Source organism: Piliocolobus tephrosceles, chromosome 14, assembly GCF_002776525.5.
Source record: "Piliocolobus tephrosceles isolate RC106 chromosome 14, ASM277652v3, whole genome shotgun sequence".
Lineage (NCBI taxonomy): Eukaryota > Metazoa > Chordata > Mammalia > Primates > Cercopithecidae > Piliocolobus > Piliocolobus tephrosceles.
In genome coordinates this window covers 76510010-76529794 of record NC_045447.1, presented here as the reverse complement: position 1 = coordinate 76529794, position 19785 = coordinate 76510010, and the positions used below count along the sequence as shown (strand labels likewise).

General features: G+C 38.2%; 1 protein-coding gene across 4 annotated transcripts in view; it reads right to left on the bottom strand.

Moving 5' to 3' along the window:
• ERMP1 (endoplasmic reticulum metallopeptidase 1) overlaps nucleotides 1-19785 on the bottom strand; it is a 78772-nt gene that overhangs the window by 38804 nt on the left and 20183 nt on the right. For all 4 annotated transcript variants that reach the window (XR_002731811.2, XR_002731810.2, XR_002731809.1 and 1 more), the window contains exons 5-13: nucleotides 19163-19309; nucleotides 18429-18521; nucleotides 17457-17669; nucleotides 16359-16579; nucleotides 12467-12641; nucleotides 11576-11766; nucleotides 7757-7909; nucleotides 5084-5286; nucleotides 4094-4209 (exon numbers count right to left, since the gene is read on the bottom strand). Coding sequence is in view for 1 of the 4 variants with exons in the window: in XM_023213166.2 (XP_023068934.1) it covers nucleotides 4094-4209; nucleotides 5084-5286; nucleotides 7757-7909; nucleotides 11576-11766; nucleotides 12467-12641; nucleotides 16359-16579; nucleotides 17457-17669; nucleotides 18429-18521; nucleotides 19163-19309 (1512 nt within the window). In the remaining 3 variants the exon portion in view is untranslated. The remainder of the gene's footprint in view (nucleotides 1-4093; nucleotides 4210-5083; nucleotides 5287-7756; nucleotides 7910-11575; nucleotides 11767-12466; nucleotides 12642-16358; nucleotides 16580-17456; nucleotides 17670-18428; nucleotides 18522-19162; nucleotides 19310-19785) is intronic.

Sequence of the window (19785 nt, the reverse complement as noted above, 5' to 3'; positions counted from 1 at the left end):
GCACTATTCACAATAGCAAAGACTTGGAATCAACCCAAATGTCCATCAGTGACAGACTGGATTAAGAAAATGTGGCACATATACACCATGGAATACTATGCAGCCATAAAAAAGGATGAGTTTGCGTCCTTTGTAGGGACATGGACGCAGCTGGAAACCATCATTCTTAGCAAACTATCACAAGAAGAGAAAACCAAACACCGCATGTTCTCACTCATAGGTGGGAACTGAACAATGAGATCACTTGGACTCGGGAAGGGGAACATCACACACTGGGGCCTATCATGGGGAAGGGGGAGGGGGGAGGGGGCAGGGATTGCATTGGGGAGTTATACATGATATAAATGATGAATTGATGGGTGCTGACGAGTTGATGGGTACAGCACACCAACATGGCACAGATATACATATGTAACAAACCTGCATGTTATGCACATGTACCCTAGAACTTAAAGTACAATAAAAAAAAAAAAAAGAAAATTTAAAATACATTTGATTCTTAGTTTCCTCAAAAAAAAAAAAATCAATAATCTAAGCTTCCACCTTAATAAACTAAAAAAGAACAAATTAAATCCAAAGTAAACTGAAGAAACAGTAACTAGAACAGAACACAATAAAGAAAATCAACTATAATCAAAAGCTAGTTCTTAGAAAAGATCAATAAAATTGATAAGCCTTCAGCCAGGCAGAGAAAAAAAAAGATGTAAATTACTAATATCAGAAATGAAAGAGGGGACATCACTATAGATCGCATGAACATTAAAAGGATAATTAAGGAATATTATAGACAAATTATATTCCCACAAATTTGATAACCTAGATAAAATGAACCAATTATTTAAAAGACACAATCTGCCAAAGTTCACACTATAACAGACAACCTGAACAGGCCTATATCTATAAAACAGTGAATCAATAATTAATAACCTTCCAACACAGAAAAAGAACCTACCAAGCCTACAGGGGTTCATGAGTGAATTCTACCAAACGTTTAAGGAATAAATTATACTAATTCTCTACAAAGCTTTTCAGAAGACAGAAGCAGAGGGAATATTTCTTAACCCATTCTATGAGTCCAGCATTATCCTAATACCAAAGCTAGACAACAACAAATACAACAAAACTATAAACCAGTATCTCTCATGAGCACAGATGCAAAAATCCTTAACAAAATATTCGTAAATCAAATCAACGATGCATAAAAGATTTTATACACCATGACCAAGTGGGATTTATCTCAGGTATGCAAAGCAGTTCAACAGTTGAAAATCAATTAATGTAATCTATTACATCAAAAGGCTAAGAAAGAAAAATCACATGCCCATATCAATATATGCAGGAAAAGCAATTGACAAAATCCAAGACCCATTCATGATAAAAACTCTCGGTAAACTAGGAATAGAGGGAACTTCCTCAGTCTCATAAAAAACATGTACCAAACACGTATAGCTAACAACATACTCAGTGGTAAGAAACTAGAAGCTTGCCCAGATCAGGAACAAGGCAAAGACGTCCCCTCTCACCGACGCCTTTTCAAAATCAAACTAGAAGTCCCAGATAATGTAACAAGTCAAGAAGTGGAAACAAAAATTACAGATATTAGGAGGGAAGAAATAAAACTGTCTGAAGATGATGTCTATTTAGAGAATCTTAAAGAATAGGCTGGGCGTGGTGGCTCAAACCTGTAATCCCAGCACTTTGGGAGGCTGGGGCAGGCGGATCACGAGGTCAGGAGTTTGCAACCAGCCTGGCCAACATGATGAAACCCCGTCTCTACTGAAAATACAAAAATTAGCCAGGTGTGGTGGCATGTGCCTGTAATCCCAGCTACTCGGGAGGCTGAGGCAGGAGAATCACTTGAACCTGGGGGTGGAGGTTGCAGTGAGCCAAGACCGCACCACTGCACTCTAGCCTAGGTGACAGAATGAGATTCCATCTCAAAAAAAAGAAAATCTTCAAGAATCAACAAAAAAAAAAGAAAGAAAGAAAGAAAAAGAAAAGAAAATCTTAAAGAATCAACCAAAACAAAAAACAAAAAACAAAAAAACTCCTAGATCTAATGAGTGATTACAGCAAGGTTGCAGGATACAAGGTTAATAATATGAAAGTCAGTTGCTTTCCTATATACCATGAATGAACAATACCATTTATTAATACATTAGGACCCACAAAAATAAACTACTTAAAAATAAATCTAACAAAATATATGTAAGAATTATATAAGCAAAACTACAAAACTGATGAAAGAAATCAAACAAGATAAAAAAAATGGAGAGATATTCCAACATGGATAGGAAAAGCCATTATTGTTAAAATATCATTTCTTCCCAATTTGATCTATAGACTCAATTCAATCCCAATCAGAACCCCAACAAGTTATTTTGTGAATACTGACAAACTGATTCTAAAGTTTACATGGAAAGGCAAAAGACAAAACACAACACTGGAGAAGAACAGTTGGAAGACTGATATTACCCAACTTCAAAACTTACTGTATAATTATGGTGATCATGACAGTTGTGGTATGGGCAAAAGAACAGAGAAATTAGTCAATGGAACAGTTTGACATTTTCTTACAAAGCCAAACACAGGCTTACCATATATAAAATCCAGCAATCACACTCCTAAGCATTTACCCAAACGAGTTCAAAAACCTGCCCAGGAAAGTTTATAGCAGCCTTATTCAAATATGGATAACTGCTGTACATCTACACAATGGATTATTCGGCAATAAAAAGAAATGGCCTATCAAGTCACAAAAAGATATGGAGGATCCCTTCAATGCATACTTGTAAGTGAAAGAAGTCAATCTAAAAAAGCTACATACTCTATGATTCCAGCTATATAATATCTGGAAAAGGCAAAGCTACAGAGATAATAAAAAGACCAATGGTTGCTAGGGAGAGTGGGAAGAAAAGAGTGATAGATGAAGCACAGGGCATTTCTAGATGGTAAATCTATTCTGTATGATACTGTAATGGTAGATACATGGCATCACACATTTTTCAATACCCATAGAGCTATACAACACAAAGAATGAACCCGAGTTGGAACAACAGACTTCAATTAATACTAATATATCAATGTTAAAACTGGCAAATCAGTTTTAACAAATGCACCATACTAATGCAAGACAATAGGGGAAACTCGGGGGGCAGGATATGAGAACTCTATAATTTCTGCTCAATTTTTCTGTAAACCTAACATTGCTCCAAAAATAAATTTTTATTTAAAAAAATGTTTTAATATATTTTAAATATATTTAATTTTTTTAATTAAATAAATTTAGAATAAATTCTTAAATATTTTTTTTTAATAATTTTTATTTTTATTTTTGAGATAGGGTCTTGCTCTGTTACCCAGGTTGGAGTGCAGTCGTGCTATCAGCCTTGACCTCCTGGGCTCAAGTGATTCTCCCACCTCAGCCTCTCAAGTTCTCAAGCAGCTGAGACTACAGACATGCACCACCAAGCCCAGCTAATTTTTTTCTTTAACTTTGTAGAGACAGGATGTCACTATGTTGCCCTTACTGGTCTTGAACTCCTGGACTCAAGCAATCCTCCTACCTCAGCCTCCTGAGTAGCAAGCATGAGCCACCATGCCTGGCCTTTTAAATTTTTGTTAAGAAGTCATAACCAGCTTCGGCCGGGCGTGGTGGCTCATACCTGTAATACCAGCACTTTGGGAGGCCAAGGCAGGCAGACCATGAGGTCAGGAGTTCAAGACCAGCCTGCCCAACATGGTAAAACCCTGTCTCTACTGAAAATACAAAAATTAGCCAGGCATGGTGGTACACACCTGTAATCCCAAATACTCAGGAGGCTGAGGCAGGAGAATCGCTTGAACCCAGGAGGCGGAGACTGCTGTGAGCCGAGATCATGCCACTGCATTCCAGCCTGGGCGACAGAGCGAGACTTCATCTCAAAAAAAAAAAAAAAAAAAAGTAATAACCAGCTTCAATTGATTTTAGAAACATCAGAAGCTCTTTCCTAAGTTGCTGGTTCCTGTGATATATCTGAGGGAAAAACATACATGCCACTTGTTAACAAGTTTAAGAAGTAAAGGACAGAAGAAAAAACTTTATATGACTTACCTGTTGCTTCGAAAGTCAACTTTATAGAATCCCAAGGTGTCTGTTCTTTGGATATGAGTCGGAAATGAGCAGGATTTCTTGGAGAAACTTCTGGGGCAGGAAGATACCAGTTTTTCCTATTTGGAAAGGAAGCTTCAATATTTAGGGTGCTTTATTAGTTGATGGCTATCTGTAATTCACAGAACTGTTCAGCATATATGAACACATTTTGGGGTACGAAAATAAACTGACAGACATGATAAGCAATGTCAACTCCAATAAACTCAGGTTATTTTGTAATAAAACCTTCCCAATGTTAAGAATAAAGGAGTAACCTAGGTGATCTTGACTCCACCACCCATCCTATTTCTTCTCATCCAGTCCTTCACTGCCAAGCTACAAAATCTTCCCAGAGAAAACTTTTTTTTTTTTTGAGAGACAGAGTTTTGCTTTTGTTGCCCAGGTTGGAGTGGAATGGCACGATATCAGCTCACCATAACCTCCACCTCCTAGGTTCAAGCAATTCCCCTGTCTCAGCCTCCCAAGTAGCTGGGATTACAGGCATGCACCACCATGCCTGGCTAATTTTATATTTTTAGTAGAGATACGGTTTCTCCAGGTTTGTCAGGCTGGTCTTGAACTCCTGACCTCAGGTGATCCACCTTCCTTGGCCTCCCAAAACGCTGGGATTACAGGTGTGAGCCACCGTGCCTGGCCACAGTTTTTTAGATAAATGCTTACTATCATATTAGTTAGAAGGGCCACCTTTTCTAACTACTCAGGTCTCTAAAGAAAAGTTTTTTTAAATTTGAAAAAGCAAAACTACTCTATTGAGTGCTTTATTCCACTAAAAAAAAAAAAAAAGTTTCATAATGATAGAAAAAATAGTACAAACAGCACTGAACTTGTATATTAAAGGATGATGACAGTTTAAAGATAAGAGTACTGATATGGTGACAAGACTTGAGAACAAACTAACCTCCAACTTAAGCAGAAAAATAATGAACCAACCTGATCAGAAAGTGCACTGGAAGATACCAAGGAAAACCACAAAGAGGTGCATTTTCCTCACAGTGAGCTCGGATGCTATCATTGATCTCAGGAATGTGAGGGGTTATGTGAGACATTCCAGTATAATCAAACCCATTGATCCATATTCCAGAGTCCCGTTTAACTGCATTTCCTTCCAAGTCATGGAATGTTCTAGTCACATGCTGAAAAAAAACAAGACTAGTGAAAAACTGTTTCAACTAGTACACCCACATTCCCACCCCAAATTACAAAAATGGAGTATGGCAATACCCAGAAATGATGTGGATATGGAGCAAGTGAGTAAGACACTGAGGGTTGCTAAGGTACTGCTAGGGTTCTTTTAAACTGGAAAATAGATATATAGATTATTGTTTTATTGCATCTTCCAAGTATATTTAGGTTTCCTATAAAATTTTTTGAAACTTACTATTTCAGACTTAAAAAACGTGAATGTTACAGCTCCTTTTAGATAAGGATTTAAAACAAATACATGTATACATACACACTCATTTCCCTTTTAGTGTTTTATGAAGCTAATTCACGTGCAGAGAAAAGCGGCAATTGCAGCTCGCCACTAGATGACAGCCTCGTGCCTAACAGAATTCTATGAAAAGGCACCATGCTCCATTTGAAATAACTTTATTCACGGCAAAAAACAGCCTGAAGAACACCAATCAGGAGAAAAAAAAAAAAGAAAAAACACTGCACAGGGCAGGGGCTGGGGCTGGCAAACTGCAGCCAACAGGGCAAACTGTCCACTGACTGTTTTTATATAGGAACTGTTATTTGAACATGGCCACACTCATTTGTTTGGGTATACTCTACCGCTGCTTTCACTCTGGAAAATAGAGTCACTGCAACAGACTGTATCACTGACAAAGTCCAAAATATTATCTTGTCCTTTACAGGAAAAGTCTGCCAACTTCTGGCACAGTGAAAGAAAACCCCCAAACAAATCAGAAAATGACTTTTTAAAAATAAAAATCCGGCTTTTCCTAAGTATTACTGGCATAATTATAAAACAGTACATCATGAAAAACACACCGGGCCGGGCGCGGTGGCTCAAGCCTGTAATCCCAGCACTTTGGGAGGCCGAGACGGGCGGATCATGAGGTCAGGAGATCGAGACCATCCTGGCTAACACGGTGAAACCCCGTCTCTACTAAAAACACAAAAAAACTAGCCGGCGAGGTGGCGGGCGCCTGTAGTCCCAGCTACTCCGGAGGCTGAGGCAGGAGAATGGCGTGGACCCGGGAGTAGGAGCTTGCAGTGAGCTGAGATCCGCTCACTGCTCCCACGCCCGGGCAAAAGAGCAAAACCCCGTCTCAAAAAAAAAAAAAAAAAAAAAAGGAAAACACACCGAACCTCCTAAAAAAAAAAAATCTGTTCTTCACTAAAGGTTTTACAAATTATAAAATCTCACATAAAATTTATCACAGTGTTCTTCAGGACTATAACAAGGAAGTGTTATTTGGCCCCTTTTCAAAATCTCCTAAGTTCAAGTATTTTTAATTTTTTAAGTCCTTGAATAATTATCTAGGTATAATTCCTCTGGCATTTCTGTTTGGCTAGGTTAGATGTGACTCTTGCCCTTAAGGGTATATGTTATCTTGAAGTAGGATCTTTCACTTAGAGAGGATAAAATACACATAAGAATGCAAAATACACAATATATTAGTATGTGTTCACAAACACGAGAAAGGGATGAGTATAAGGCATGTGTTGTATGAAAACTTTTAAAAACAATTTAGAAAAGCTAACAATTTAGCCATCTCTAACAGAGATGACTAGAATTGAGGCTTACTGCTTTATAGTACCAGGCCTAAAAAATTTGAAGAATAACCTGAGATCTAAAATAAGTCTTCAAACTGGCCAGGCGTGGTGGCTCACACCTGTAATCCCAAGCACGTTAGGAGGCCGAGGTGGGTGGATCACCTGAGGTCAGGAATTCAAGAACAGCCTGGCCAACATGGTGAAATCCTGTCTCCAATAAAAATACAAAAATTAGCCAGGCATGGTGGCGGGTGCCTACAATCCCAGCTACTTGGGAGTCTGAGGCAGGAGAATCACTTGAACCCAGGAGGCAGAGGTTGCAGTGAGCCAAGATCATTCCACTGCACTCCAAACTGGGCAACAGACCCAGACTCCATTTCAAAAAAAGAAAAAAGAAAGTAAGTCCTAAAACTCATTTTATTAATCCCTTTCCAAGTTATAGTTTCACTATCACATATAACTTTGAATGTTACTTAAGATTAATTCTACTAGCATTTCTAAATATCAATTGTATTTTGCCAGTTGATAGTTTAGACTTTACTCAACCTGTATACATTTTTACAATCTATATTTCTAAAAACTCATTATTCCATAATACATATTTGCCTTGTTTTTCCAATTAGATGCGGTTTTATAATTTGAATAGTAATAAAAACAAGCAAACATTTCCAATTCAGTCTCCTGGGAGATATATGTCTAGCTGATAAGAATGCCTCTTGACAGTCAGTCTTCTCCTCACTGCCTTACACACAAAAAAGGTGAGTATGACTAAATAGGTCAACAGCAGAAAAGTCAGTTGTGCTTGTTATTCACTACTGAAGCTCAAAACATACAAGTCTTCCTTTCCAGATCTCAAATAGCTCATGCAAAACTGCTCACCTGAAGAAACACTCTCTTTGGCTTCGGATTAGCAGGATTGGAGCTATATGGAAAAAATGTTCCACTGCAAACAAGGAGGAATGTAATTGCACATACCAAAGTTAAAGTTAGCATGGTTTTTTTTGTGCTCTTGGCAAGGTAGATGAAGTTAATCTAAAACACAAACCACAAACACAGAAATATTACAAATTTATACTAGTGGTGGAAAGGTGTTTTTAAATGACTTTATTTTTAACAAGTATTAACAACAGACCCTGAAGAAAAGTTATCAGCAGGTGCTAGCATACTCTAACATCTAGTAAACAAAGCACTAACTCTAGGAGAGTTCCATTACAGGTGAGAACCAAGAAAATGCCAGATGCCTCCAATCTGCCATGATGGTGCCACCTTTTTGGCACGCAACCATAAACCAACAAGGAAAAAGGAAACTGAGGACTGTCGCTGTCCTTAATCGGCAAAAAGAACAGAAATGTAGATGTAATACATTATTCATTAAATAACCAGAGATAAGCTTTAGGCAGATCTGTTTGGACAAAACTCAAATTCCACTCATACTGCTTTAAAATGTGTCAAAATACTAAATTCATCTGAACTGGCATAGAGATGTACCTTCAAGACTTTGCCAGTGGACCTGCATATGAGGAAAAACTGCATTACAAAGTAATATTATCCCTTTAGGTGACAAATTAACCAACGCCAACACAATCAAAACAACAAATCTAGGCAGTAAATGTAAATGACTCAGTCTCAAGGTTGGCATCTAGAAAATCCTAAATATTTTTAATCATAATAAAATCACTGAACTAAAACCTGTAAAGGACACACACGACTCACAGAATACATCCACAGATCTCTTACAGGGTCTGAGGAAGTCATTTGGGGAAACTTTTATGTGAAATTTGAAATTGTTCTAAGAAGTCACATTTTAAATAATGTGAATACCAGGAGAAAGAGGGACAGAGAGGGTGACACATTTTGTTTTGCTAACTCAGCCTCAAGTCCTCAGGTACTCTGTCTTATTTTTGTACTCACAGTATACAAACGTGAGATGTGTGACCTAAGGCTAGTACTGTTTTGTTGCAGATGCCTCTGGATGGAATATTGGTATTCTCTAAACATGAAATCTAAACCCAGCTCCCCTTTTTGCCTTCTTCATTTTATTTCTCTACTTATTTCCATAAGTAGAAAGATAACATGAATGTGAAATTTTATTTATTTTTTTGGAGACAGAGTCTCGCTCTGTCACCCAGGCTGGAGTATAGTGGCACAATCTCAGCTCACTGCAACCTTCAACACTCAGGTTCAAGCGATTCTCATGCCTCAGCCTCCTGAGTAACTACAAGTGTGCACCACCATGCTCAGCTAATTTGTTTGTGTTTTTAGTAGAGACAGGGTTTCACCATGTTGGCCAGGCTGGTCTTGAACTGCTGACCTTAAGTCATCCGCCTGCCTCAGCCTCCCAAAGTGCTGGGATTACAGGCGTGAGCCACCCCGCCCAGCAAGCAATCAGTTAATAGGTGTCCTTAAGTTATCCTCTGCTGGGCCATCATGGTTAGACATATTGATTGAATGAGAGCTGAAATGGGGACTGCTGATACAAGTGGGCTCAGGAGGAGACAACTCAGAAACAGCTCAGTCATCAGCACACAATGGACATTTCAGAGTCCCCTTTCATGCTTCTCATCATTTTATTTTGCACCCATCTCAGAACCTAGAGTGACACAGGATGCAATATTTCAAGAAGGCCGAGGCACAAGAATTGCTTGAACCCAGGAAGCGGTGGTTGCAGGGAGCCGAGATCACACCACTGCACTCCAGCCTGGGTGACAGAGCAAGACTCCATCTCAAAAAAAAAAAAAAAAAAAACCTGATTGCTTGACAAGACTTTAATTGCTTTCTAGCAGATATATTTAATAAATCCCCAAGGACTGAAGGGAAAGCTGTCTGAAATACGCATTGTGGTTCAATTCTCCATTACCCAAAGAAAATAGTCTTAGTCTATTAATAAGCCACTGTCATTAACACTGCTACACATAAATAAGAAAATGATTAAAAGAGTAATAACTCATGGCATCAAAGTGCAGCAGGGCTATTTCACATTATAATGAAAATTAAGTGAGCTTTCTAAAGTATTCCAAGAGGCAGTCTTCTCTCCAAAAGCCTTCCCAATAAAATACAATTTAGAAGATAAGACCCTTTAATCCTTTCTTCTGGTTTCTAAGATTTCCATGCTTTGGGGACATTTTCCATTTCCACAATGAACATCTCCAGGGTTCATTTTGCCCCCTTTCATATTACCAGTGGAACAGAATTTAAATGTCCCATATCTGAGTCATCTTTTATGAACAACCATGGCTCCCATTCATGACTATAATTTAACAAATACATGGGGGTGGGGGCATTCAGTTCATAACTAGCTGACTTTAGATTAGATTAGAACCTAATCTATAGATGACAAAACTCCACTATCTCCTTCAATCCTTAAAACAGCAAAGCTATCAAAAATACAGATGATATAAGGGTTACTATTAAACCCAAAAGCAGCAAACCCTACAGAACATTTTAAAACTTTTCATACATATGAATACCAATAAGGATTATCCTTATCCTTAAATTATCCTTAATAATTATCCTGTAAGTAAAATGGTTGGAAGGCTCAGATCTCTTTTAAGACTAGTACAACCAACCTCAAACAATAATATGTATAAGAATTATTCTACAGGGCTATCTATATACACAAAGCCACATATATAAAGCTTTACTGGCTATAAGGGACTTCCACAGATGATGCTGACCATGTGTGTAGTATTTTCCTCACCTGCTGTCTTTAGAACCTGACTTCCACAAAGTAAAAGGATAACGAATGCCCTTTACTGTGTCAGTGTGAAAAGGCTCACTATCATCTCCATGAAGAAAAGAACTATATTAGAGTCATAGCTCCTTTTCCTATTCGGTTCCCTATCCTCGAATTTCAAGGTGCACCTATAAGTGTTCGTAATTACTTTTTGTTCTTAGGAATTTCCATCAAAAGAGCCACAAAACAGAGACCTGCCTTCTCTGGAGGGGCCCATCTTGGATCCTGGAGGTGGACATCAAGCCAAAGCAAAACCTTGCTTGGGGCTTACTCTACCCATAGGGGATCTGGTCTTAAACTCTGCATCACTGTCTTTTCTTCCCTCTGGGAATCCCAAAGGAAGAAAAAAAGGGATGGCAAACACAGTACTCTCCTTACTAGGGCAGGACGCTGATATGGCCAAATGAGGATGGCAAGACCTGGGATTATTTCATTATTTGGTAAATGAAGGCATGTTTGGGTGTCATAATAGACTCAATTAATGAACTTTCATATGCTAGCAACAAGGTAGTGGAATGATAATGAAAAAAGCCTCATCAGAATTAGTCTTCCTTCACTAGTTCTAACAGCACTAATAAAACCACCCATGTATTTATTAACACGTTCCTCTAATTAGTAATTTCAAAATATACTATTAGGATCATTCACCACCAGGCAATCTCGCTAACAATTCATACTTGGTAAAAGCTCCACAAATTCACACTCAGGTATCTGAAAGGCTATTTGAAAAGAGGTAAATCAGAGAATTTGGAAGGACAGGGAGACAAAACATTTTTAAACAGCAACAACAAACTCTACAGTTTCTTACGATACCAAATTTACACAAGATGCACAGTCATTCACCATTTCTTCTGCTTCAGATTTTCTCAATAAAGTACACATAACACTATTTCACAGAATCTAGTATGGCTAAATTCATATTCATATAAAAAATGAAGAAAAAGAAAAAACGCATTTTCTCTTACAAAATAGGAAGAGAGAATCATTGTACAACCAGCCAAAATGGATGCCAGCACAACATCAGGTGGGATTTCTGAACCACTTCTCCCGAGGATGGGGGTAAACATCTCAAATACTGCCCAGATGAGATACAATGCATAAAGATAAGGAATAAACATGCCCAAAAGGTAAAAAGCAATAAATTTTCCTTGGGCACCTAGGGAAAAAGAGAAAAAAAGCATACATTATGAAATCCTACAGTGAGATACAAATTTTTTTGTTGTTGTTGTTGTTGAGACGGAGTCTCGCTCTGTCGCCCAGGCTGGAGTGCAGTAGCCGGATCTCAGCTCACTGCAAGCTCCGCCTCCCGGGTTTACGCCATTCTCCTGCCTCAGTCTCCCGAGTAGCTGGGACTACAGGCGCCCGCCACCTTGCCCGGCTACTTTTTGTATTTTTTAGTAGAGACGGGGTTTCACCGTGTTAGCCAGGATGGTCTCGATCTCCTGACCTCATGATCCGCCCGTCTCGGCCTCCCAAAGTGCTGGGATTACAGGCTTGAGCCACCGCGCCCGGCCGAGATACAAATTTTTATACTACTGGTATGCACTGGTACCCTACCAGAAATTAGATGTGACTCTTGCCCCTAAGGGTATATGTTAACTTGGAGAAGGATCTTTCACTCAGGATAAAATACGAGTAAGAATTAAGCAAAAAACACAAGTAATATATTAGTATGTGTTCACAAACATGAGAAAGGGATGGGGTATAAGGCGTAAGATAATTTTTGTGGTATGAAAACTTTTAAAAACTAACAATTTAGAAAGCCTACTCAATAAAACCAAAAAAGAAAGAGTCCCTGAAAGCCTTAAATATTTTAAGGTATTCTCCCATGTATATTAAAATCAAAAATACCCTACCATGCTGCTTAAAATCCTTATGCACACAGAGCTTTGTGAGCAATGGGAATGCTACCCAGACAGCACTAATAAACGCCGAGCAAAGTCCTTGGTAAGTGAGGGTAACAAGAAAACAGCAATGGACAAACAGCGAGATGTCAAAAAATACTTCTCCCAGATACTGGTCACTGACATTCTGAAAGAAAGAAAAATACACAAGTAGTGTCATTCACGGGTCATTCATAAAGAGCTTTTATTGCAGTAACACAATTTCCATCACTCAGGAAAGCTACATTTTGTTTTAAACACATCTGCTCTTTAAACCAATTTAAAGTAAACACTAACAAAGCTATTTCCCCCATCACAAAGAAGTAAATTCAAATTGTAGCACAAGAAAGGGCAGTTTAACAATGTAGAGTATAAATGATCCATATAATCTATGGTTTTCTTCTACTAGGCTAAAAGTAGAAGTATTCCAAAATAGAAGAAAGGACTCTCCTAAAAAACATTCACCTCTGTAAGCGTTTCAGTTCATGCCAATTCCAAACACCGTTTCAAGCAAACTAGAGAACAAACATGAAGGAACATTACGAACTGCTGTAGCACTGCCAGTAGCCCACACCTGGAAAACTGCAGCACCTTTAAAGCAATCTGGAGTCTAGCTTAATGAGTCTCTTCTATCTCCAATTGGTCTTGTGCTGCACCTTTGCCCCCTTCTTGTATTCCTCATGCTTTCGTATTATAAAATTTGTACATTTTTTGAGATTTAAAGTCCAACGCTTCCTATGTAGCACTATGCATTCTTCAAAATAAAGTTGCCATATAAACTTTTTTTTTTTGAGACAGATTCTCACTCTGTTGCCTAGGCCGGAGTCCAGTGGTGCGATCTCGGCTCACTGCAGTCTCAGCTTCCTGGGCTCAAGTGACTCTTCTGCCTCAGCTTCCTGAGTAACTGTGACTATAGGCACACACCACCACACCCAGCTAAGTTTAAAAAAAAAAATTTTTTTTTTTGCAGAGACAGAGTCTCACCATGTTGCTCAGTCTGGTCTCGAACACCTGGCCTCAAGCAATCTTCCCCACCTCAGCCTCCCACAGCACGTGGGATTACAGGTGTGAGCCACTGTGCCTGGCCTAATATGAATTTAATACATTTTAACATCTGCATGAGTGATTCTATTCACACAAACATGGAAGTTTTAATTACAGTGCATAAATACAAAGATGGAAATGGAGAAACAGACATATTAAAGTTTCTCCTTCTTCTACCTTCCCATTTCTGTATGACTCAGGGCAGGGAAATCTATCTTCCTCCTCACCTCTATTTATCCCTTGCCCACTCCTGCTTCATTCCAATCCACTATATACATTGTTATCAGTTTTTTTTTACAAAATCACAAATTCTCTCACTAACCTGTTCAAAACTTTTTAACAGTGGCCCCACTGATTTTTAGAATCATGCTCCCACTTCACCCTGGCCTCCTTTTCCAGTTATTGGACTACCCCCTTGTCTTCACCACACTGGGCTGTCCACTAACTGACACAGACACATTTTATACATTCCCACCTTAAACCACTCATCAATCTGTTCCCTACCTAGTAAATTTCAACACATGCTTCAAAAACCCCATTCAGATCAGGTGCTCATGCCTGTAATCCCAATACTTCGTGAGGCCAAGGCGGGCGGATCACTTGAGTCCAGGAGTTGGAGACCAATCTGGCCAACATGGCAAAACCCTGTCTCTACTAAAAATACAAAATTTAGCTGGGCGTGGCAGCACACATCTGTAGTCCCAGGTATTTGGGAGGCTGAGGCACAAGAACTGCTAGAACCCAGGAGGCAGAGGTTGCAGTGAGCCAAGATCATACCACTGCATTCCAACCTGGGCGACAGAACAAGCGAGACTCTGTCTCCGGAAAAAAAAAAAAAAAAAAACAATTCAAATGTTGCCATCTCAGCCACTCTGACTTCCACAAGCAAAATTCATCTCGCCTCCCCTGTATTCCTACAGCACAGTTTATATGTCAGTCTCACTTCATCCCACAATATACTGCAATCATTGTCATTCCCAAACGACCTTCCCAAATGAAACTGAGAGCTCCTCGAAGAAAGAGATCACATTCTTATGGCTCTCTTATGGCATCATTCTTTTAAAAAAAAAAAAAAAAAATAGAGATGTGGCCTCACTTATATTGCCCAGGCCAGTGTCAAACTCCTGGCCTCAAGCAGTCTTCCTGCCTTGCCTTGGCCTCCCAGTGTTGGGATTACAGGTGTAAGCCACCATGCCCAGTCTCTTATGGTACCATTCTTATGGTACCAGGTTCACTGGGCACTTATAAGAATATTTGTGAAAAGAAAATGGAACACATCACTCTTTCTGTTGTGCTTTTACCCTAAAGTGTCACGATCAGACAACTGAAATTAGAAAAAGTAAATGAAATTTTATTACCCATTTCTATCCTACTTCTGCCCCAAACAACAATAGTCAGCCACACTCTGGTTACATACAGTTACACTAAGAATAAGCATGTGAAATTGAGCCCCATGGTATAATTCTTTTGGGAACTGAAGCCACTAAGATAAAAATATGAGCTCAACCATAAGCAGATGGCTAACCTCAAAGAACCTTTCTTCAGCAGGGGCTGCTAACATAGAAGGGTTCCACAGAACACATCCCAACATTAACTGAAACTGAGACCAGGGTTCAGATACCAAAGACATACTTGTAGAAGGATGCTGGGTTATAATTATCCATGTCTCATTCTAATCCTTATCAGGATAAATAGAAAACAGTAGGCTTACATGGAGCTAAGAAAGATCTTCCTCTTTAATTCACATAGACAATGTGAAACCATGACTCTCTATTTCACTGTAATTCATTTTTAGACCTATTATTTTACAGCTTTTTAAATTTTTATTTATTTTATTTATTTATTTGAGATAGGGTCTCACTCTGTCCGCTAGGCTGGAGTGCAGTGGTACAATCACAGCTCACTGCAGCCTTGATCTCATGGGCTCAGGTAATCCTCCTACCTCAGACACCCAGGTAGCTGGGACTACAGGCGCACAACATCATACCTGGCTAATTTTTTGTATTTTTTGTGGAGACAGGGTTTCACCATGTTTCCCAGGCTGGTCTTCAACTCCTGGGCTCAAGCGATCAGCCTGCCTCAGCCTCCCAAAGTGTTGGGATTACAGGCATGAGCCACTGCACCCAGCCCATATCCCTAATTTCAAATTTTATTTTGGCCAAACAAATTTATGCATTTGAAACCATAACAATGTAACAATATTCTCAGTATAAATCATTTGGAACCCTATTTCCCTTCCCTCTGTTTTCCTTAGCAATGTGTTTTTTAACTCCAATGACATACATGCATGCAGAATCTGAATCAACAATATACAGTTAAAAGAAAAAATAGTGAGGGAAAAACTGAAGAGAAAACTTTAAGTACAACACTCTTTTAGGCAACAAATACTTGCTGTGTGTTAGTGCTGTGTGTCAGACACTACCTAAGCACAGAGGATACAGAAATAAAACAATCCCTATCCTCAAGGAGCTTACACTCCAGAGGAGAACAGATATTCAAGTAACATAAATAAGTGAGTGAGCCCAGGCCATAGTTACAAACACTGCAGCAAATACAGTAGAAGGCTGTGCTAACAAGCCTTCCGGTCACCACTACCCTAACACTATTTACAGTACAGCTTTATAACCTCATTTGAATTTTGTGACATTACCCTCAGAATAAGAAATCTTTCAGAAAAGTAACACAGCATGGGTGCATTTTCTATAACCATGCTGGACAATTTTTTAGCACTCAAAAGGCCAAACACAATGAATCCCACTTAAGTTCATCTTCAGTCCTCGGAGGCAACAGAAAGAAATCAACAGATATACCAAACACTTACCATGTAATAAAATCTTTTCGCAAGAGTATGTATAAATATTATTTTGGCTACAGTTGCAGTTCCATATAGACAAACGGAGACATAGAAGTGGTTATACCATGAGAGAGACTGTCCAATAAGAGAGATGAACACTGCTATAATGAGAACAGTAACAAGGCTAGTGAACCAGCTAATGAGAGTGATGCCAAGTCCACACAAGAAGTCCTTCTTGTAGTTACCAGCTAATGAAGAGAAAACAAAAAGGTGAAATCATCATCTTCATCAAATCAATTATATAACCAGTCAGTAGACCTAAATGGGCAAACATTAAAACAAAAAAACTCCCCACTGTACTTGAAAAGTATGAAAATGTCCTAGTGTTGAGGTTGGCTAAACACAAGAACAAGGGAGGTATCAAATAATAATATTCAGGTAACATTTATTAAGAGTCTCCAGATACTAAATATTCAAAAAGATAAATCTTCTAGGAATAGTTCAGGTACACTCCTTACGAAGGAAGAGGGTAGTCTTAATCTTCTTCACTTTTGGTATGCTTTGTGTATCAAAATATTAGAAAGAATGGAAGGCAAAGTTCCATATAAAATGTTGTTAAAAGAAGGTAACATAAGAAGATAAGGAGTGTGGGAAAAGTAAGTGGTGATAAAGAATTATTTAAATTGCTGCTAAATATTTTATCTCGTAACAGCACACAGCAACTTAGACTCTGAAACATTTCAAGCAGAAATATTTCAAATAAAAGAAACAATTTAACCACAAGCAGCTCACTCTTACTTCGCGACACTGGTCCATACTAGCTATTAGTCTGTAGTGTGGACTTTTTAATGGGACTTTTCATTAGAAGCCAATCTGTACAAACCATTTTTCAAGAGCTTCTATGTGGTACTTTTATGGAGTGCCTAAATACATAAAAATTGACTGCTTTACCAAGACTAAAAGTAAAATAATCACATTAATTTAATATTTAAAAATTTCTTACAATATAAAGCAAATATTGTCTTTAAGATTTTTAGCTTTCTGGGAAGATATAAACAAACTGAAAAACTTCAATAAAATTCTACAGCAATGCCAGTATTTGTAGTTTTAGAGGAAAATACTTACTCTTATGTTTGGGCTGCAACAATTTTTTGCCCAGGTACAAAATAACACCCATTACCACCATGTAGTTTATGATTGAGCCAATACGAGAGGGGTAAGCAATGACAAACAGCCCCAGCACATCAAAGAAGACCATGTTTCCATGTCGATACTTAGAAGCAGCAGCCAGCATATCAGACGTAGCTAGATGCTTAAGAACTGCTAAAATGTTGTCACCTGTTAGTAAAAAAAAAAGAAAAGAAAAAAGATTTTAAAAAGCTGAAACAACTATTTGTGATTTACATGTACAACTATTTGAAGCAGAAATAAACCATGTACTGTTTAATGAAGAAATGGTTAGGAAGAATGTGAACAGAAATCGCTTTCTACCATCCTACTGCTCTCCCTCACTTTTCTTACTAAATTTCCCAAATAAGGTCCATCCCCCGCCCTTCTCCATTTCCTCTCCACTCAGATGCTCAGCCAACTGGCCTGTATCTTTTCCCTTCTATTAGAACTATTCTCTATGATCAACTGTACCTTCATTGTTGACAAATCCAATGGCTGTTTCTTGGTACCCATTCATTTAATAATATATATTAACTGTACTAGACATTCTTTTAGATATCAGAAATTCAGTGGTGAACCAAGAGACAAATACCTTTCACGAAGCTCACAAATATGAACAAGCTGTCACACATGTGTTAAAAATTAAGGAGGAGAGCTAGTAGAGTTCCATACGAAAACATCATGGGAGACTAACAGAGCTACATTCTTACCACTCAGCAATCCTCCCAACCCTGGGCCAACTCCTTTTTCATTTCCTCACAATGAATATTCCTGACCTTAATTGCTACACTATCTCATCTCTCCAACTCCAAAGCCCTAGCTCATTCACATTGCATACTGCCTCTCTAATGCACAGGCCACAAGTTTATATATCAATCTTAATATTCCATCGTAGTGTATATCAGAAGTCTAAATTAGAATACCAACCTGCTCTCTGAATGGAATCTGTTAGAATTCTGTCCGCTGTGTCATACTTGGTGTGATAAATGTATCCATTCTCAATAAAAGCTAAGTCTATTCCTAAGACACACAGAAAAAAAAAAAGTCATTTTGCTTTAAAGATCAACCTTGCTTTTGGCCTATTTGTTTAATAAATTCCTAAAAGACAAAATGTCAAAGCAGTGGCATGACTACTTTGTCACATTTACAAATGAATGATATAAATTCTCTTCCAAATTCTTACACAGTCTATAGCTTTGGTACATAATTCGATACATAATGAATGAAGAAGTATATTACTCCACAGGTAGGCATTACAAGTCACACAGCAAGGATAGGAATATTGAGTTTGAGAGGTCATCAAAATTTTGCCACCTACATTCTTGCCAGGCCAGAGCCAAATTTTAACTTCAAATAAGTTGTATATACAAGTTGCCAAGGAAGTTGGCAAAGCAAGACAACAATGAAAGACCCCTGAAGGATCTATTACCATCTTTTGGGAATGAAGTGCTAAACAGTTCACCCTTGTTCTGTCACACTATAGGGAAAGATGACATATTCTAGAGGAGGCAAGCATTTAAATTAGTATGGAGTTTAGAAAAGGAAACAAACTCTGTGAATTTGTTCTCAGAAAATGCTGTTTACTCACAAACTTTCAAGATATAAAACTCACTTCTGATAAATAAATGTTGCACAGTAGGCCATAACCATCGACAATATACCTGGAATGTTCCCAAAATCCCTGTAGATACGAAAGTCAGTATCTGAAGGAATGATTCCACTCTGAAAAACCTCCTGAGCCACCACAGAAGCAAAAGGGTGTTTAGCTGCTGAAACATAAGCTTGAACCAACCAAGGATTTTCAGGACCTAAAATGAAAGGTGACAACACAATAGAGGGTATTCAGGCTTTTTTTTTTTTTTTTTTTTTAACATACTGATGTTTTTCAACACATAGAAAACAGTAAAAGTGGTGGTTTTGGGAGATGGGTCCAATATGTACCTTTTCATCCCTTTTTCTGTAGTTTCCAATGTTTCTCTGATATATGTGTTTGACTTTTAGAATAAAAACCTCTTGTGAAAATAAAATTAAAGCATAAAATAACAGCAATACAAAAGTCTGTCTGAAAATGAAAGATCATTCCTAAGTCTATCATCCTAAAATGCCTATTATCCATTTTACACCTTTAATTTTCTTACTAATGTAGGATTGTGTGTATATAGCTGTACTCAATGAAGATATATATACTTTGTACATTTTTTTTTCACTTAAGATTATATTAAATGCATTTTCCTATGTTGTTAGATACAAATTGGGTATACCTTATCTGAAATGCTTGGGATCA